This window comes from Phallusia mammillata, chromosome 6, assembly GCF_965637545.1.
Source record: "Phallusia mammillata chromosome 6, kaPhaMamm4.hap1.1, whole genome shotgun sequence".
Classification (NCBI taxonomy): domain Eukaryota; kingdom Metazoa; phylum Chordata; class Ascidiacea; order Phlebobranchia; family Ascidiidae; genus Phallusia; species Phallusia mammillata.
In genome coordinates this window covers 2207763-2229924 of record NC_137257.1, presented here as the reverse complement: position 1 = coordinate 2229924, position 22162 = coordinate 2207763, and the positions used below count along the sequence as shown (strand labels likewise).

Here is a 22162-nt window from a genome sequence, read left to right as displayed (position 1 = left end):
ACGAATCCCGTTCAAGGTTTTTTGTATCTGTATATGGGTCAGGCGCGCTGGACCATTCGGCCGAGTTCCTGCCCCTACTTTCCACATGTTGCATTTGTATGTTTCGCAATTTTCCAACGCCCTTTTCCGGACGAAATTTAATAAAATACAAAATGAACTTTTACATCTCCAACATCAAACACTCATCAAGTTTATAGAGCTATTATATAGCCCTTTAAACTTGATGTTATGCCTATTAGTCAGCAATATCTTATACTGTATATCAAACACTCATTTCCATAAACACGCACAGCCCATTATCTTCAACACAACTCAGACCATCCCCTTCCTTGGAACCTCGGACTTTGACGCAATCACTGACGTCACCACGAGCTATGACGTCACCCATGCTGTCGTCCGATGACGTCACGCGTTTGCGAGACAACGCAGGCGCGACCACTACGTAATGTTTGCCCGAGCTTCGCTCCACCAACGCCTGTCGCTTAGGACCGGTGACGTCAATGTGTGACGTAACTATGACGTCAGTGTGTGACGTAACTATGACGTCATCGATGGAACCGACCGATCCGTTGCGTATCGTGTCGGAGGTGCGTTCGGAATCTGAAATGTTTTCGTCTTGTTTTACATCGGTAACATCGTTGATCAATTTTGTCGCATTTGTAGTTTGTTCGTCTTGTGAATGGTGAACTTCAACGTAGGTTGCCTCTTGCACACAAGCTCGCTTTGTTATCACAGCGTAACCCGCCCTGTCGCCCTTAACCCGCACAGAATCATTGGCCGTTAGTGAGCGCTCACGATCCTTAGCACAGTCAGATTTCGGCGTCAAACAATTGGATAACTGCTCGTAAATCGGATCCGAATCTGCTGTGCTGCCTAAATACAAATCCAGAACGGACAAATACGACTTTTCCCGCTTCTCTGTGCCACTAACGTCATTAATTCCGTTTGTGACGTCACTAGGAGTGCTGAAAGTTATTTTTGGAATCACGAATCTGTTGAAGTCGAAACGTTCATGCCGCGCGAGTGCCGCGGAGTCAAAGAGCGAGTTGTTTCTGGAACTCGAGAAACTGCTGCAGCGAGTAGCGGTACTCGACACCCAAGCGCCCGTACCCGTGTCTGTGAGAGTACTCATGCCGCTTGACGTCATGATTACGCAACTGTGTGGCCTCTGACGTGTCATCGGGCCGTTCCTGCGCCGCTGGCGTCCCAACACCCTTCGCATGGCGCCTCCGGAGGCCAAGTACTTGTAGGTGAAGTAGCCGCGGTCGGATGTACTGTCGCGTGTTGCAAACCGCGTGTCGCCTGTCGCTGGGCTTAGTTGTCGTCCAACTGCGTCGGTGTTATGGTGGATAATTATATCATCGCTCAAACTAGAGAGTGAGTCCGAAGCGCGACGTGAAGAATAGGATTCTGCGGTAAAACGAGTTTAGAGTCACCTCCTGATATAGCAGGGATTATGTAATGATTCGCTGGGCCAGGCAGGAACACGCCTTAATGTAGCGGGTTAAAATCACTTTTAAGCGTCACAATTACCCTCTATGTGACGTAAATCACGTAGCACCTGAATCACACTCGAGCGCCGAAGCGGAAAAAACAAGTTTTCTTATCGGGGCGATGACATATTTACCTTTGATACGATTCGATCGTTGCGTAATTTCGTCCAAATGACACCAGATGTCTTCAAGCAAAGATGCTTCACGCTTGGCCGCGTCGCGATATGCCTCGCTGCGCAACAAGGGCGACCTAAACCGCCATACATCACTTCCGCTTCCGCTGCTGCTCTCAAAGTAGACCCCCGGCAGCGGCCAGCGATTGTGGCCCTCCTGCTGGCCCGTGACGTCATCGTCGCCTCCCTGGCGCCCCCGAGCGGCGTTGTCGTCACGTGACCTCATAAGTTGAATCCCAACGCGGCGTCTTTCGTCCAAAACGCGTCGCTTCTTGCGAACTTTGCGTTTGATGCGTCTGCGCATGCGCGGCTTTTCGCAGTAGAAGCGATTTTCTTTGTGTCTGTTGGAAAAGAGTTAAAAAGGTTCTCACAAATTTTCATCAGACCGCTTTGTTTTGCATAAAACGATAAATAAACCCGTAAATGAATTTTTTTATTAATTTTTGTTTCTAAGAAAGAATATGATAAAACAAAAACTTTCTCAAATGTTGCATTTTAGTTTGTTCTGAAAGAAACCCACAGGTTTAAATGCACTAATAACCAAAATTATTCTTTCCCAAAAGTTTTAAATGGCCCCGAACGTTTTTATAAATACACTTGTCAGTTCATTTTCCAATAAAATTTTGTTTCAAAGCAAAAAAAAACTTGTAGATTCCAATTTAGCGTAAAGTTTTCGGTATAGATGAAAATAACATCATCTAACTTTCACTTTTTAGCCACTTCAAACAACCACACTTTTGCACAACACAACATTTTTCGAATTTGTAAACCGACGCGAGCAAATTAAACCCCAAAACAACAAAGGTGGGAACGGGGCAGTTGAAAAGGTGGGAAAATTAGCTTGCAAACCCCAAGCAGCCTGTGATGTCCAGTAATTGATACAGGGTCACTTACCTGAGCTGTGGACACTTTGGATTAACCTCGTTCTTCTTGGACAGCTCGCCAATCAGTTCCTCCTTTCGCTCGATAACTTCAGCAATGCGCGCTTTGATCTGCGAGTATCAGCTTGTAGCGTTTGGTTCAGGGGTAAATATTTTGGTAAGGACGCACGAGGCGGCCGGTTCTAAAGTACCGTAATGCTTTCAAACATTTTCGTTGGTGTTTCAAATTCACAACGATACGTTACATTTTGCATTTATTTCTTTAGTTTCAATACTAAACAAATCAAAACAAACATAATCAATAATAATCCCACTACAATGTGGTAAATAAAATATCGTTTTTTGACTATTTTTACACAAATTTACAACACAACTTTATGCAAAGTTTGCCGAAACGTTTGAATAATAAAGCATGTTGCTTTTTTCGTCTAATTTGGTCGTTATTTTCCTCATTAAAATTATGTAGAGTTTTTTTTCAAATTATTTAACGAGTCATGTACATTAATATGCGTAAAAACTCATTGTAATTGTTAAAAATGGGCATTTTTGGTTTAAAAGCTAATGACAAATGTGTACTCCGGCACATGTAAACAATTTGTGTTGCATCAAAGTTAAACTTGTAGAAAGTTCAACGCAGTAAAACCCAAATCATTTCGACACCTGACCTCGTTAAACGAGATACTGTACGTTGATATGCAGTTTAAGTCAGAGATTTGGAAACAGTTAATCCCGGCTCACAGCTAAGGCATGGGATGCATTTTTTAAGTAGGATTTTTGTCTGATACGAACAGGGTGAACACGGCTTACGTTAATCAGTTACGGATTTGACTTGACAGGACCACACGCATTTAGGAGAAGCAATAAACTGGGTTTGCTTGGTGAGAAGGTAATATAACAAATACGTTATATGAAAGAGTGGCCATGTCCATACCGTCTGTATTTTTATGTTTTGATCTTATTTTTAGGTAAAAATAATTTCCACCACTTGTTGTACGGCCAATTTCTCTTAAAACTGTCCAGAAAAATGTGTTATTTTCATTAGGTAGATGTTTTCTAATGTTGATTTGGACTTTTTAACGATTAAAAGTACGTAGATTTACGTGGTGGGCATTGAAAAACACATTGGTTCTGTAAAGGGTGCTTATACTGTTATTATTTCTACAATTTGTCTTTTTTGGATGAACAAAGTCATGCTTTCTGTTAAGATTGTTAAAACTAAGGTTGTATGGCATATTTCTCCTAAAACAGAAAAGTATGTTTTTTAATTAGGTAGATTGCTATATGAAAAAAACAAACAGTTGGTTTAAACTGGGTTAACAGTTCTAAACCTTGAAAAAGTGCGTAGTTCTTTATTTCCTCGCCATAACTTTGCACAAAGCCAAATTGCAGACATTTTAGGAAGGAATTAAACGCTTGGCTGGAGCCTAAAACTGGCATTTAATTACTGCCAAAAAATTTTTTTTCTGCGTCCTTAAGCATGCAAAAATTTCGCCTCTTAAAACTTCAAGGTTTGGCTGAAGACTGAAGAACACTGCACTAGAGCCAAATTCAAATAGGTTTTGACCCTTTCCCTTCCGCTAATCGTATTTAAAATGCCACAATTTTTTGGGCAAACAGCGGTGAACGGTTTCCCACAACATAAGGACCACTTCGTTTCGACACCACAAACTAATCCATCAGTAGCAGTTCAATCAACAAAGGGAATGCAGAAACCACAATTAAGCCAGAGGTTGGGTAAATTAGTTAAGTAACCCGCAGAAAGACCCTAACCCAAAGGCTCGTGAAGTAGGTTACCCTTCGAGTCAGCCAAAATCCACTAAACCAAATGTTGTAATCCAATCAGAGGGTTAGTGACGTAAAACGCTGTCAAATCTAGCCTTTGCTGCCCTCTAACTTCAAAAGTGCAGTCTATTTTGGGGCACAAAATGCGTTATTGTTGTGTCAGGTATTTGTGTAATCCTGGCAAGCCAGAAAACAAAACGTGGGCGCGGCCACAAACCAAATATGGCTAAAGGTAAAAGCGAGGTCACGTTTTAATTTGTTTCAGAGGAAATATAATGGTTAAAAGCAGGGTTGCAATACCTTCCTAATATCTAAGAAATGTCCTCATTTTCGGCTTGCGTCCTTAGGTTCGGTATTATGCTAGATGGTTGCCCCATAATTTGTGACAAAAAACAAATTTTTTCAACACAAGAAAAAACAACTGTTTGCAAAACCACCACAGTGGCGTGGATTACATAGAAGGACTATTTTTTGCGTGAAAATTTAGTGTATGGCACAGGTTTATATATCAATAATAAACTATCCAACATTTGACAATTTTTTTGGGCCAAGTTTGCCTAATAAAATGTCTACGTTATATTGTACATCACTGGCAATTTTTTTAGTAAAACTACTCTTTAAGTCTGTGTCTTGTGTACCTATTTAACATTGCTTGCTGAAATACAAATATTTTCGAAAAGTTTTTTGTAAAATTGTCATAACTTTCTCCAGAATAAGGAAAATCATTACTTCTACCCAACTCATAACTTATTTTTTTTCTTTGGGTCAATGACAAAACTGGTTATCAGCAAACAAACTTTTTCAGTGTATGTGCCCTTAACCACGATTACTTTTTAGTGGTAGAAACTTGAAATCCCTAAACAAATGCCCAAAAAACGAAAGCAGCGGATTCCGAAACGAATGTAGTGGTTAAAAAAGGTTAAAAATCTCCAGATTGATACTGATTTTAAATTGATTTTTAAGATTGACATCGGCTAACAACAAAAGATGGAAACCTACTTTATTTTTGGATAAACGAAGTTTAGGGGATAACGCTTTGCTTCTCGAACTTTTCTGCTGAGGACTTTCAGGAGCCGCTCGACTTCGAGGGCGGACATCCAACGTGGCGGTGTTCGGTGCACTCCAAGTCCGCTGAAGATACGGCGACGGCTCGATGGCCGAAGTCGGGTTCACGCATAAGGAAGAACGGGAAGCAAGCCCGACGCTATTAGGCTTTGGAAGAAGTTTAGGCCCGGACGTTTTGGTTATTGAGGGTTCGCGATTTTTCGGATTTACTCGGGTGGTTTTGGAACGGGGCTTAACGTCGATATCTTCGTAGTTCGGTTGTTCAGGGTTAAATGGAAAGATGGTCACGTCTACAAAAAGGGGAGGTTTTTGAATCAAAATGGAACAAACAATTGGCTGTTACGTCACAAATAAGTTCACTGCTCCAACTTAGAGTTCCAATTGCATTAAACTAAAATATTTTGTAATGTCCAGTAATCCACAGGCTCTCCATTCAAAAAACAAAATTGCACATTAAATATGCGACTTCAAAAACATAATCAATTGAAACACTATGTACCTGTTCATAAGTTTAATGATGAAAATAACGGCACACCTCGCTTCTGGGCACCTTTTTATCTGTCGTTTTTAAGCGACGCTTATTTCGCACCTTTTATCATTCCTTCACGTGACTCAAGTGTATATGAACGGGTGGGGGCCTTTATAACAGTGATGATGGCATGAGCTTTTGCCGAAACGTTTAAATAATAATTAATAAAGCATGTCGCTTTTTACGTATATTTGGGCCGTTATATTCATCGTTAAACATAGTCAATTGAAGTATTTTCACAAAAATGTTTAAAAAATAAGGGACAGGTCCTATGCAAGAATTGGCATTTCGCAGTGTAGAACTGTACTTCGAAACTTCTAGTCTAGTGCGTTGTTTCAATATGCAAGCGATATATATGACGTCATAATATATGTGACGTCACCCACCTTCGCTTTTTGATTGACGTTTAATCTGAATCGGACTTGGCGGAGGCTTAAGACGACCCACTATCTTCACACCGCTCGAGTCATAAGCAATAGTCTCGTAAGGGTGCTCCCGCCTGAATAACAGTGAGTTTTAGGTTTTCCATTACACAACTGCATTCTGCCATTGCTAAACATTAGCTTGGCTCTGGCAAAATATTCACTAATATTTTTCCTCTCACAAGTTGGGGAATCTTTACTTCCGGGTTAAGATCAGTTGCAATCATATAAAGAACAAATATATTTCGCTAAAAAAACATCTTTAGTGACCATAAAGGGCAATAAAAGGGGATTTATTTATACCTCTTTTGCCATTATATAACTTGAATATTTTCAAGTTTACGCATTAAAAAACAGAATATGTTTATTTCCAGGTTCCAATCTGTAGGCTTTCTCATTTAAGACAAATATGTATCGCTATCAAACTATTCTCAATGTCTTATTCTTCGTCTACTTTAACTATAAAAGATATAACGCCGTTTGTGCCTTATTTCTCCGATGATGACATCTGTTTTTGTCGAAACGTTTGATTAATAAAATAAATACGTTTTATTCTACATCGCTGGCAATTTTTACCTTAGTAAAGCTACTTTTTAAATCCGTGTTTTTTTGTGACTAAGTATCAGTGCCTTATTCAAATAGAATTTAACAGATTTTAACGTGGAAATAAATGTTGTCAAACTTGTGGTAAACAAGATGAGAGGTGGAAATTGTTAAGAGAATTGCAACAGAATTGGGAATAATTCCCAGGATCAATTTACCAAAATATTTGACAAAATATGTTTTAGTTTGGAAGTCAGGACGAGGAAATGATAAAGTTCTGTAGAATTTTTGGCATTGTTTGCAAAACCCAAAAAAACGCGGAAAAATGACATCATTGCTGAAATTCAGACACCTAATTATATGGAGTTCCGTGTTATAAGTTTGGATAACAAACTCGGTAAGCCACGTCTGGCCGAACTTTCAAAACCAACAGCACCACGAAAACATCTTCTTAACCATAGTTCACCCTCTAAATATCGAATAACGCACTTTAGAAAGGCACAATAGACTAAAGACCGCATTCACGTTTAATGGCGGGAGAGTAGGACAAAGGTTTGAAATAAAAGAACGCAAAGAGCCATAACACATTGTGACGTCATAGGGTAAGCTTCGGCGGTTGTCGTGGCAATACTTGTAAAGGGTTGCGGTTTGCATAACGGATCACCCCGTAAGCCAGCAAACGCATTTGATGGCAGGGCGCGAGCACGGCGCCCATTAGCAAGTGTTACCCCGTCGTTAGGAACGCTTTCTGCTCGACCGCTGTAACCTGACAATAACACACGGAATTGGTGGTAATTTAGCATTGCCTAAAGTGAATACTGGTTGCCATAACGCAAAAATGTGTAAGGTAAGTATGTATTGGAGGAAACGTTGCAAAGGAATGGCGGACTATTTTTCCTATACCACTAGGTTAGCAAAAACGTGTTCTGTCAAATACAGTTTCATGGAATTTGCAAATAAACAAGAAACCACATTTAACCAAAAATGTGAGAATTGTATTTTTCGCTTTCCTTCGTAAAAATAATCTTTTTTTCAGTTTTTTTGTAAGTGACACTTCATTTAACTTACGGTTGCCCAAAGTGAATACGTGCGAAAATAGCGCAGAAATGCGTTGGGTAAGCATATATTTGAAGAAACGTTCCAAGGCTGACGGACTCTTTAAACCAGGGGTGGGCAACCTACAGCCCGCGGGCCACATCCGGCCCTCGAGCAACTTTTGAGCGGCCCGCGACATGTGTTTTATTTTGATCGACCGGAAGGAATGTATGCGTTAAATCCCTTTTTGTACCACAGAGTTGTTACATTAAACGTTGATAGTTGTTAGTTTATTACTAAGATAGGCATTGTTACGTACAGAGACAAAATCATTGTGTTTGACTTTTGCCTAGCACTGCCATGTTATTGCATGACCATCAATGCGGCCCGCCTCCGCACTATATCAGTACATTTTGGCCCGCGTATGCAAAAATGTTGCAAACACCTTTGCTTTAAACCTTTATACTAAGCTTGCAACATTTTTGAGGTGATGATGCTTGCAACGCAAAAAGATTGTCAGTTTCGTTGAATTTGCAAAAAAGCGAGAAAACGCATGTAACCATAACGACGCTAAAATCGCTTTTCGCTTTGCTTCTCAAACACTATTGGTTTTTAGTTTATTGTAAGTGGAACTTTGTTTGGAAACTGCTCTAAAAACGAAACGAACAAACAAACAGTTAAATTCTCCCAAAAACGAAAATATCTAAGCTGTTGCCCCAAAATTGAAACAAAAAATTAGCCCGAACAATTACTGAAGTTCAAACGCCCTCTTTTCGATAGTTAAACCACCAGTCGCTACACGTTTCTCTGCACCAATATATAAGTCCCAAGCAGCCTAAGGTCGTTAAAACGACACAGTTTTGCACTTTGGGGGCCTATCACATTAATCGGACACCAGGAAGCGTTGTAGATTGTGATTATCGCTCACGATTCGCAGATCGTAATACACCAGGGCCGACCTGATAAACGAACTTGACTCAGTGCATGAAAGCTGTATCCAACAAAACTGTGCATAAACGCATTTGTACATTATAAGGCGCTGGTTTCAACTAGAGGGTGGATTTTTTATATTTCATGAGTGCCGCCGAGCACTGCTGAAGTGTTTATTCACCTTGGTAATATTAGTTACGATATTATTTACCTATATTTTACGCTAATTCCTTGCAGTGAACTATTGTTATACTCACAGTGCGCCAAACTCACACTCTGGAGCTCCTGTCACATACAGCTTTATAATACAGTGTAGCTGCAGCGCGTTGTACCGCTATCCACCAATTGTGCCCTTCACTGTTTCGCGCTCCATAACGTTTCAGCGTTGCGCAGCTATTTACCGCTTGGTGGTTGTTATAGTTTTTTTAGTGTCATTAAACCCAACTCAACTCATTTAATTAATGTTGAATACAGTATTCGCTGAGAACGTTTGTTAATCAGCCACTGGACGACGCAATATTTTTTGGTCTTGTCAAGGTTTTCGCTAGCCAAAAAGGTTGGGAAATGTTTTAATTTAAGAGAACACTGGTTTTCCAAGTAAACATACACCTGTTGCGAAAAAACTTTCCTCATAACGGCCGCAGTCGCATTCAATTGCAGTAATGGTCGGTTTATATGCATCTCGGCCCATTTTATCCGGATGCTATTACCGGCTGGATGCCAAGAATGATTTCCGGGGGGAAGCGGATGCTCTTTGTGACGCAACTATGGACGTAACAATGGGACATAAAAAGGTTATTAAAGACCAGAAGTGTTTGTTTTGATGGCTGAGATCAAGTAAGGGGAGGTATTTAGTACACCGAGTTATGGTTACACTGATGATTAATTTGTATACTTGAGTTCTTTGACTTTACGTATATACTGGAACAAACGTTCAGCAAAAAGACTCCGACGCCATAACTTTAATTTCAACTTTGACAAACGGTTTTCAGTTTGCATATTGTGTAAGTTTCCGGGAACCCTGAAAGCTTCTTCTAAATTCACATTCATTTGGCAGGAGTTTTCCCAAAGAAAAAAAAATGTCTCAAGTCACTGCTTAAAGCATAAAATAATACTTTTGCGTTGCAAAAAGTTATAAATGGCTGGATTGTAATCAACTTGTTACTCAATACCAATGTTTTTTACGTCGGTTTAGCATTTAAAAAATATATAAATAATAATAACGGATGTGACTTCAAAGTTGTTTTGCTACAATACGTTTAGATTTTAAGTTGAGTCTAATCCTAGCAAAGATAAGATTTGTCTCGAGTAGAAAAATGTTGATTATAAAAACAATCCCAGAAGCTGAAAAAAAACAAAGCTTCACATAAATTCACACAGAGTATAAACTTATTTGACTTCACCGAATAAGGATGTTGTTTGTAGACTTAAAGGTTGTTTCACAATCTAGCTGTCAAAATGTTTGTGATCGATTGGCCACCGGAAAAACAACAAGCTTATATCATCACAATCAGCCACGATACTCCCGGAAATCGATACCGATCCCCGAAACATCGATATTACGCGATAATTCGAACAATACGCGGGTGGCCAGTGGAAAAATGAATCATCAGTCACGTGACAATTGCCTTGACGACTGACATTGTTACGTTATACTTGCACACGAGTCTAGTTTGGCGGTTTATTTTATGACATGACAAGAAATTTAGATGCCAGTTTATGAATTGGTTTATATTTCTAAACCAGGTGGGTCAAAATTGAAAACATATAAACTTGTTTCAATCAATTAAACTTAATAAATGTATACGTTTTTGCAAATTAAGATTGCTGCTCTAACACAGTGGTCCCAAATTTTAGGTACCTATTACTATTTGGGCCTGTAGAGCGGTTCCAGGGGGAATGCAAGCATTTAAAGAAAGTTTTCAAATGGAGCTTTACGTTAACTTTACGTGACTGTCCGTAAACCTACTACAATTTTTAAAGTGGTCCAGTGCTAACCAAAACGTTGGAAACCATTGATATAACAGAATTGGTTGCTCACTATATACTGTCTGGAGCCCGTATCACGTATACAAGGGTGTATCAACCTCTATAGCCAGCAGCACCATAAACTTGCCCTTTAACAAGCTTTTCCAGGGTTTAAACCGGGATTATTCGGGGCGACCTCTTCAAGTTGAAACGGTAGCAACCGCATTCCGTCCCGCCAGCAAGTTGGTGCCATATAAACAACCTCAGGCAATTTGTAAAGTTACAACTTTCGCTTGTGGTAATCCAATGCTGTCACGAGATTAGTGAAAAACGCCCAACGTGGATTAGTTTGTCCATGAAAGCTCCAAGTAATGGGGAAATCATAACTTGACAAAAACTATAATGTTGCAAGCAACTTACAAAGATTAGATAGCAACAAAGACTTCTTGATTGGTTTTAGGTTTAAAAAACTGTTATTTTATGGCTTTTATTTGCATGTTTTTGCCGTACGTTTTCAAACTCATGGTTGTTAGACAAAATAGTTATTTATATCCTAGCAACCCATTTCCTTGCATAAGAGAGATATATTTGTTCTTCATACGATAGCTAACTGATTTTAGACTGGAAATTTTCAAACCTGTGATGTGTCTGGTCATGTTATTAAAATATAAAATATATAAATAACATTCTAGGTACTATATAGATATAGAGTAGACTGGAATAAACCTACTTTTTATAAATGTGTACTAGAAACTGTTGTTGTTTTTTGGTGCAAAGTCCGCGTAGTGAAACTCATGACTATTTGTCATAAAACACCACTTTCTCAGACGACATTACCACCCCCATAAAACGAATATCGGAGAAAAGCTAATTTTTGCTAAGTCGCTTATGACGCCACAGATGACAATACCACGTGGCACTCGCGTTGCTCCCAGAGACAGTTAAGAGAATTTTCACAAAATGCGTGGGACATCGTAAGTCCCCGAAAATTTTCATAAATTTCTCGAGATAGAGATTAAGGCGCCGGAACACCTATAATATATTGTCCATATTAGGTCATGGTCAACCAGTTTATGACCCATTAGCCGTTTCTGTGTCCCCCATTCGCAATTTTGAAAGGCTTAGTAGATGCTTGGTCACTTCCAAGACCTCGTTACAGGCAATTTACTCTGGTTCCCATTAACATAGCAAGTTATGGTGTCGTATTCACTTTTGTCTGAAAATTGAGGGTCAAAATTTTCTCTTTACTCTCAATCAGATACGAATGATAAGATTTACAGGTGATAACCACAACAGGAAATCCTGCGTCGCTTTGCACTATACGCTGCCGCTCCGGACGCAACAAATCCACTGCGGCGTGGTGGTGATCGAAACAACAGGAAATAATAATCGTTGTGTTTTTCCGCTGAGCACCAAGCAATCTTCGCGCGAAATGTTCAAAACAAATTTTGAGGTTCAAACCTTCCGACGTTAAATACATCGCGACCGCAGGGTTATGAAATTCATCAGCTACTGCACCGCACTTGTATTGAACGTACACAACCAACAGAAAATAAACTAGACCTTTACATAGCGTTTTGAGAGGTTTTATTCACTTTAAGGAATTGCTTCATACAGTTTATGGCTCTAGCGAAAGCGTTTTGCTGCACAAGCAACCAGTGACTTAATATGAACCTGCTCTAAAAAAAATCGACAATAACAATCTTTTACAAAACTAGAAAATAGGAAACTCAAATGCCATCAGCAATAAGTTTCATCACACCTGGGTTTTGCGGGCAAAAAAAAAAACGAAACAAAACAGCCTTTTTAGGGTCACCCAAGCCCTTAAAACCAAGATACGATATCTCTGTACATTAGGGGCATGGACTATTGATATCAAGTTTCGTGGGTAAAAAAGACATAAGCGGGTAAGATGACCGGTTGGTGCAGATGTTATTGAAAGGTTGCTGGTTCTAATCTCGTATCTGCCACTTTTAGTTGCAAAACATTCGAACCGCACCACATAAACTCCTTGCAAGTTTACAAAAACTGGATTTGAAAGCAGATAAAAAGTGTTAATGCACCTGACAAACATACGCAGAACATCTCCGCTTAGCCTATGACGTCATAATGGGCATGGTGACGTCATGAATCAATTAGGAAACAGGATTGGGAAAAAAAGATAAAAAGTGTTAATGGTACAATAGTAAAGCACATTGTTTGAAAGAAGCAAATAAAAACCTAAATACAACAATAAGAGTGAAAAACAACCTACTGTCTGGGTCGTGTGAACTTGCTTCCGACGTTCATATACTCTACAGCGGTTGGTGACGTATCTCCTACGTCATAGACAGCTTCCGGTTGGCGTTGGGGGGCGACGCGAACATTCTTGTTGTCCTTTTCTCTATGGTTGATGTCAACTGTTGGGGAAAAAAGTTGCAGACAGTTTCAATGCGAATCATAGACGGCTGCAGGTTGAACCCGAAAAAGTGTTGTTGTCTACGGGGGCGACGTTTTGCCGTAAAATATATTTCGGAAACCCGGGCTCGCAGACATTAAATAAATGTTGTTTTTATATGTCCGGTGAAACGACGCACGTTACAGACTGGCTAACCAGTATCCTTAGTGATAAGGATCACACGTAAAATTTCTAGACTTTAGTGAGGTTTCCATCAAGGGGATATGAGGTAGTTAGCGAAAGTTCAAATAACCGGCCGAAAACAATTTCAATTGGTCTGAATTTTTTTGAAAATTTTGATGCGTAACATTGCCAGGTTGCTGTCGCTTCATACTGATTTGAAGGTCAATTTCCTAGAGGTCATTCCTCGGTTTCTTATTCACAGATATATTATTTATTCGCGTTTCAGTAGGACGCTGCAAAAATTTGGATCAATTCAAAACCAAAATAAAATTTGACTGCAAAAGTACATCATGGGTTAATGCACAAAGATATCGTTGGCCCTGTTTGAGTTTAAAACTACAGCGAGGATACTAATGCAACGTTTCGAAATTTTGTGTATTACTTATTTAAACCGCAGGCTTGGAAAAGTTTATTTGCAGGTTAAATATGTAGAGAAATATACTTGCAAGAAAAAGCATCTTCAGTGTCTATTATAAAAGGGTTTTACTTAATCAAATAGAAAAAAAAAACGTGCCACTAAATCCACTTTAAAAAGTTCATTTGCAGAATAAAATCTGTAGACAAACATATTCTAATGCAAAAGCATCGCCAGTGGCTATAAAAAATCACAACAAAAAAGATTTACTCATTCAAATAGAAAAAAAGACGTGCCACTAAATCCCCTTTAAAAAGTTCATTTGCATGTTAAAATCTGTCACATACATTTCCACAAGCATCGTCAGTGTCTATAAAAAAAGCAACTCAACAGGGATTTACTTGTTCAAATAGAAAAAAATCGTGCCCCTAAATCTCCACCCCAACACACGTGGTACACATCACGTCTGCACATGAGTGACTCACCTTTAACCGAAGTAACAATGTCGTCGTAAGTGAGATTTTCAAGCACAGTTGCACAGCTTTTGCCCGAAGACAAAGACCTAGGGGGCGAGGATTTTCCGTGACTTGTCGCGCGGCCTTGTGGTTCGGTGGTTTTCCCGTTATTATCACGGCCGCTGCGACGGTTCCTGTCGGGCAAGGGCACCGATTTCGCCGTCGCGGGACGTTCGACTTCTTCCTTTATGACGTCATCAGGGTCATCTGTGACGCACAATTCGATTTTGTCGTCTCTTTTTTTCTTCTTGTGCGATTGCTGGAAGTTTTTCATGCGACGTTTGGCGATTCTGGAATTGTAGTTAGAAGTTATTTTCTGTTGTTGTGCATTTGGTTGTAAGAAATAAAATCTACCCAAACAAAAAAAGTAAACCTCGGTTCGACCGGATTCGGTTAATCCGGATCTTCGCCCAATTCCGACAAAATTGGAGGTACAATTGATTTGTAATGTGGTAAGGCTTTAACTAATCGGCATCGGTTAATCCGGATCTTCGCCTAGTTCGGACAAATCGTTTGGTTCAAACGGGTCCGGATTAACCGAGGTTTATTGTATCTTTAATACGCAAATACCATGTTGAGGAAAGGTATGCTGGTGCATGCGAGACATTATATTGACCTCTTTTGAACTCTAGTCATACTTACATGAGCCCTTTTTGTGTCAGAAATTTGAGAGCATACTCTGCAAACTGCTGCATTATTTTGGCTGTAAAGTAACAAAATTGAAACGTAATTGCACATTTCAATTTCGAACCTTAATTTTCATGCCCCCCCCCCCCCCCCACGGACTCTATTTATTTCAACTTCTAAAAAAGGCATGTTTTTACGTGATACACTTTTAAAGCAGACTGGATTAAGTTGATTGGCTGGATTTTATTGCGCAAAAAACATGCATACAAACATCGAGGCGGGAGGCACAGCTGTCGAGTAAAACGCGAGCCAAGTTCCAAATCAAATTCAACCCCCGCAAAGCCTTAAAAGTAAGATTACATCTGACTGACAACAAACATACACAGAACATCTCCACTAGCTCAATCCACAGGTTCACTATGACGTCACTGTGGCCATGGTGACGTAATAGATCGATATAAAATGCTGGGAAGTGGAATTGTTTACGTTTGAATTAAGTCCAGTTTTAGAGCTTACGGCATGTATGTTCGGAATTTTTGCGTTTATTTAAAAAACTTTAACTTTATTTAAGTGGTGACTGCAAAATCACCAATACCATTATCACATGGCGGATTATGCGCAACCTATTCGACGAATTATTTTGTGGGTGTGCAGCCAGGAACAAGAATCTGATGATTTATTGAGAAAATTTGCAATTTATATCAACATATCGGACACTTACGTTGAACTCATGGGACATTGTACGTTGAACAACCAAATTAAAATCTGCAAAGTCACTTTTTCGCCACAAAATGTGGTTCATTGTGGGAAGTAGTCATGCGAAAATGCTCTGGAAAATTACTGTGCCAAATAATATATCACCATGCAGTTATTTGACACTAATGATTGTGAAATGATTAGTTTTTACAAACTGTTTTTGGTGATTTTGTTAGAAACTTGTGAGCCAATGTACATATCACCACAGTGGGTTATAATGTATTGCCGCATTTTTATGCAGTTTTTCGGCACTATAGATTGCTACACATGTGGTATTTTTTTATTAACAAATTTTCTCATAACCAAAGATTTAAAGGCTTTGTGTAGTTTACAAAACAGCATCCACAGTTGGTTAGAATTCTTTATGATGTAAAGCTAACGAGCAAATTTGGCAAATATCCCGTTCCCGAGCCATGATCTTCACAACCAAATACTTTCAGGCAGTTTGGAAGGCAGCTGAGCGTATTTAAATAGGTTAGGTTGGATTATACTTGAACTTTATGCCCTGGTGGCTGCAAAAGCGATTGAAGATCAATGGCTTGGAGAAAACGCACTTCAGAACTGTCAAGTTTGCGATTGCCTTTTTTTGAAACAACTTTAACATTTACTTTAAAGCGTAAAATGTGCAAAGTTACTTTGAAAAACAGACGAATTAGGTTAATCGCATACTGTAGTGTTTATGTAACAGAAGCAAAACCAACCAATACTTAAAAATCTCCCGAATTTTGGGTGTGTTCGAATGCTCAGAACTTATAATTACATAAAAATTGGTTTCTAAATCATTTCTTTGGTAAATAACCATGTTTAAGTAACATGTCATCTCCATGAAACATATTACACAAATACCAACCCTATACAATCTCAAAAATATATATTTCGTGCATAAAAATAGCAAACCGACTGATTCTGTTTGGCCAAGGGTATATTGAGTTTTGGATTGAAGTAATACGACTTGCATGTGCTAATCAATCATCAAAAAAAAAACGTAAGGACAAACGTTTATCAGATAAAAAAAACAGGCTGAAATTGAAATTATTTAATACCTTATAACCACGGGGCAAAACAGGGAAAATAATTCATGATGACAATCGGTTTTTAAGGCTATGTAGGGTCAACAAACTTGTAGGGACGGATAGCTATGATTATTCATAGACCACGACATGATAAATATTCTATTCACAAAACTTTCCGGCATTCATTTTGGTGTTTACACAACAATCGACCACGTCAGTTTCGGTAGAAACAATAGATAAAAATTTAATCTTTTATCGACGAAGATTAAAATACACGAAGTAGCATTCCGTTGGTGAATCAGAACAATTATTTTAAACCAAAATTGCGAAAGATGCTTATTTGAAAAAAAAACAGCGGTTTGACGTTATAGGAGCACAGCCCATTAAATAAACAGTTAGCATAGTGAATACATGACGACAGTGATATAAATATCTCGTTAGAAAGTGCAACGCCGGTAAGAATGAATCATTTATTTTGTTGTCCGAATTTTTGAGAAACCCTGACCAATTTGAGGAAGGGTTAAAGTCATTTGGGTTCATCCTAATTTAAGTAACCTTTAGTATTGCATCATGTTTTGCCTGCCACTTTAAATTAGTGGCCCTTAACTGCGTTACACCCTTTTTTCTACAATGATTGACAAACTACACTAAATCGTTCCAATTGACGTGGAGTCTTGACGTAATATTGACGTTCTGTTTATGGCTTCGACCATGTAAATATGAAAAATATTTTAAACCATAGTGCACAACCTACAGTCGTACAGCCGCCGTGCTTATACATTGAAATATCTGTATTGGCAGCCATGCATTAAAAATAACGTTTTTGCTGGATATCTGGCTTAAAAAACTGGCCTAATTGGATTGCGTGGCTGAAAAGTTATTTTTTTCTGGCCCAGTTAACCTTTACCCATACAAAACTATATTTTTCCACATTTGGGCCTAGGAGTATCAACTGGATACACGTCATTAAACGTTTATTAGCAATTGCTTAAGCTCTGGCAAAAGAGGAACATAAACAGAAAAACGCCCAACACTGAGCGGTATTACACACATTGCTGTTTGGCAAGGCAGTTGCTCAATTGTACTGTTGCGAATCGGGCTATTTTTCAAGGCTAATTTATTGCCACCATAAATGATATTGTTTTATCATTAAGACATTTTTAGCTATTTCCACAATTTCAATGTTGTGATGTAAGTTTTACAACCTATAACTTCAAGACAAAACGAAATACTGATTTGCATTAATGGGCTCGGTTTTAAAATCAAACAAGTACATCAATAAAAAACCTGAAAACAGAAGCCGTATTTTATTTGACGATGCATGCACAGTCTTTTAAACAAAACTGAAATACATACAATTTGATATAAAGCACTTGGGTCAATTTTATAGATAGTGGTTAACTGTCTGGGGCAAATTTAAACCCTATTCGACGCGGTTGGTTGCACTAAGCTTCCTTGATAACCCGCTGTAGTGGTGCGGGCGGTGTGCATGTGCGGTCTGACAAGGTATACAATGCACTAAAGCCTTTTTACCTCTGTTTACAAACAGACGAACAAACGAGAGGTCAGCGGTTTCGAATGATGAGTCAACGAAGCCAACCTCGCCTTACGTTCAGGCGGTTGACGTCATAGATTAAGATGCTGTGCAGAATTTGCATCGAACATCTGCATTACGTCGCAACAGAAGGTTGTTTTGCAGGTTTGTGTGCGTAACATGCGGTTTGACGTAATGCTACGTTGCCTGATCCAGCCGTTCCGCGAAGGAAACCATTGAACTTTATATTTGTAACTTGTTTTGATCAGAAATTTTGAGAAATCTTGTACTCTGATATTTGCTCTATTCTTCTGTTAAAATTGTTTTCTGCTAAACCTTAACAAATGTATGCTACGACCAAACAGACAAGTTTATTGGTATCTCTGATGTATATGTTGTTGATTTTTAAGAAAACACCTTACCTAAACCATAATTTTTAACAGTAATTACATTGCGGCTTACGGATGAGATATTGTATATAGCTATAAGTATGAACAACAGTATACCACGTAATGCAGCTTTGGGGTTTCTATATAAAACAAAGACTGTTAATATAAAACATCATATATACCTACTCCTTAAACAGGGATATTTGGTTGTATAAGAAAAGTAATCGTTTGAATTAGTCACATATAAGCGGACAAATCTGTCAAAAATGCCACAAATAGCAGAGCCTACACAAATGCGCCGAAACTAGTTAATTAAGACTTTACAGAAGTCAGCCTAAAGTCCTAAACCAACAAACATGATTTCACCTCCACAATACAACATAATCAAGACAAGACCGCTGACAGTAGCAGAAAAAATGCAACAGGTAGACATCACTATAGTCACTGTTGACAAACAAGACGACAAGCCAAAGCAAACAACAACAACAAAGCATTCGAATCGTCACCAGTTGACAGGCGAAAACCCGTTGTGTTAACTTATGTGTTGTTATTGCTGGCGGGTTTAGGAACGCTCAAAGCATTGCTAATTAGGAGTGAGAGTTCATTTTGGAATGCACAACGAGTAGTGGCGATGAAGTGAGTGAAACATGCGTGAGACACTTTGACATAATCGTAAGTGGGGATTAGCATTATTTTGAAAGAGGCCTTGTTGTGAGGCCCATGACGTCAGTTAAATTGGCTGTGACCAAAGGTAAATTTGCTGTGATGCAAGTCAAATTAGCGGAAGCAACCTCATAGGCGGATTAGATTTTATACAAATTTGTGTGCAGATGTACACGAAATTCGAACAAAAATTCAAAAATATCAAGAATTGAACTCGAAAAGTACATAATTGTTTGAAAATTTTAGGGCCTTTACCCTATTTAAAACGGCTTGACCATAAAGTTGGTGTAAAAAGTACATTTGTCAGAGGAACTTTATTGGGTTTCTGTCGCACCCCTGGCAGCAAAAGTCTGGATAAGTTATTAGTTTACTCCACAAACCACAGCATAAAGTATAAACTACAAACACTCTAACCACCGTTTACACCACACTGCACCCAAGTATAGCACCCGCCCTTATTAATTGAAACTACAAGGTTATAGAGGAATCGACGGTTTGAGGAGTCAGCCATGACGATCGATAAGGTGCAGCTGCTTCTGGGTTTGACATTAAACTTCAGTATTTTGCGTAAACATACCAAGCCCGCAAATGCAATCTATTCTTATTTTCCGAGGCAAAAAGTTTAAAAGGAAATGAGTTCGTCAACAAAATACTTGATTGCTGAAAAGGGACGATTTGTTTGTAATTATTTTCAAACACAGTTCAAAACTCATATGACATTTTTTCGTCAAAGAGAGGTAAAAAGGGGATTTACATTGCAATTTTGTTAGGTAAAAATCTTGAGTGTATCAGAATTTTGCATTGAATCTATCCCTCCTATGTCGTATACAGAATATCATTCTGTCAGTCAATCGTTTACAAATAGAATTAGTAGATGTAAGTTCATGAAGAACATCGAGTCATTTGTCCTTAAGATTATGAGATAAATACATTTCGCCTTAATAGCCCCAACAGTACCTTATTCAAATGGAATTAAGTATTTTACGGATATTTTGGTGAAACTGCGATGTACGCTTTAAAAATGAGACAAGAGCCACTATAACATACCTCTTTTTGCAGCATTTGAAAGACAGAAAGGCGAAGAGGAGACAAGTTCCGACGGCGAGTCCAATCAAAATTCCTATTCCGAGGTCTGTGTTGAAAAAGTGGTGGTCTGCAAAGTCAGAGTTCAACTGTGCATTAATCCCTGTGCAAACCTTCAACTGATTGTTTTGGGCATCAACACATGTTTAACTAAGTGGGTGATTTCTGCTCGCGATAGTGGGGACCTTGGGTAACTACAGACGCACCCCTGTCGCTGGGACCCCTAGTTATTGGGACGATGGGGGCTTAATGTCTTCTTGAAGCCTATTTGGATTCAGTTCGTCATAATCAAAGCGGGAAAGTTGTAAAGCGGGGTTTGACGGACTCGAGTGCAACAAATGAGTTAATCCGCTAAACGCTGACAAGGAATGTTATCGTAAGATGATGCAGACGCCATGTGGTGCCACCGGCCGTTGAGCCCTTGGTATAGTCTGCTGGCACGGCGGTATGGCAGCAAGAATTAGCAGGGCGTGTTCATGTACAGCGTACGCAAAATTTAGAGTGACCAAACAGATCGTTTTCTACACTACAAAAACAAATATTGTTTGTTAGTTTCTTTGTTACATTGTTATCCTTGGTGGGTGGGCTACCCTTGAATGTGTTATGCTCACAATGAGTCCGCCATCGAGCTGCCTGTTTTATTGCAACCTCTGAATCATTTTTTATTTGAATTTTTCGATTTTAGGCAGTTGGTGACTTCAATTTAGTTCAACCCATCGGGAACCACTGGGTTGGAGCAATGTTGCTTAAGATTCTTGCTCAGGAAAACGCAAGCAAAAGGGATAGGATTAGAATCCATGATTTACACTAACCACTCGTTCAGGCATATCGCGATAAAACGAAACACTGTAAGTGACGTTATTACATAGGAACACTTATAGCTTAAACGTTTATCTTGTCGAGTGTTGCTGACTTAAACCGACTTTAAGCGACGCATTTAGGGCAATCTATACACAATCAAACCTATGTGCGTGTGCTTAACCGCGTATAAACACGAGGCCTGGCAGATATGACAAGCCCTAATAAGCAATTACCAGCGGATGTGATCCTAAACACAGTTTGATCCAACCGATACCGATACCGAAACCGCTGTTAGGAAAGCCGTACAAAACAGATCTTTGTCACAACTGCCAAAGCACAACAACAGCAACCAGACAATCGCCTTCTTCATCCCTTACATGCACACACACACACAAACGCAGCTCTATGTACTGACGTGAGCCCAGATACGCTGCCATCATCCGCCCAAACCAAAAGACCACGTTTCTGAGGTGTACGGAGTTTCCAGGAATGGATGGACTCTGTGCACTGATGGGAGATAATCTATGTGGTCTGTGCAGCGCTCAAACCGCATGTTAAAGGGGCGATATTGCGGTGTTTAGATGTTTGTTAGGTTTGCGGAAAACGAGTCACCACTAAGAATAGGCAATGAGCTTGGGGGCTTGTTTTCAATGGGCTTTGTATCTGCGCCAAATGCGGTTCATTACACAACTCGCCTAAGGGAAGGGTTCAGATTTTAGGGAACGGTCGTCTGTCTTAATCTCGATGAACGTTAATTAAAAAGCATTTCGGGTTTAACAGGTTCTGGTAAACAAACCATCCTTTTTGTGGTCTTTTATTAAAGGGCAATTGATTACCGTTTTCGGGTTGCCAAAAACAATTTGACATTCTGTAACGTTTTGACTTTATCCAAACTTTCTCTTAGTTCATACATTATGTGTGCGTTTGTGAAGCAAAATTTACGTCAATTTGAACAACTTCGTTGCGGTTGAATGCATTTGCTCGC

General features: G+C 39.3%; 1 protein-coding gene across 1 annotated transcript in view; it reads right to left on the bottom strand.

Moving 5' to 3' along the window:
- Window positions 1-262: 262 nt before the first annotated feature.
- LOC145233195 (uncharacterized) overlaps window positions 263-22162 on the bottom strand; it is a 56301-nt gene continuing 34401 nt past the window's right edge. Inside the window, exons 5-12 of the mRNA XM_080097873.1 lie at window positions 20341-20446; window positions 14282-14601; window positions 13076-13220; window positions 6310-6422; window positions 5329-5684; window positions 2561-2658; window positions 1628-2007; window positions 263-1410 (exon numbers count right to left, since the gene is read on the bottom strand). Of these exons, the coding sequence (XP_079953999.1) occupies window positions 263-1410; window positions 1628-2007; window positions 2561-2658; window positions 5329-5684; window positions 6310-6422; window positions 13076-13220; window positions 14282-14601; window positions 20341-20446 (2666 nt within the window). The remainder of the gene's footprint in view (window positions 1411-1627; window positions 2008-2560; window positions 2659-5328; window positions 5685-6309; window positions 6423-13075; window positions 13221-14281; window positions 14602-20340; window positions 20447-22162) is intronic.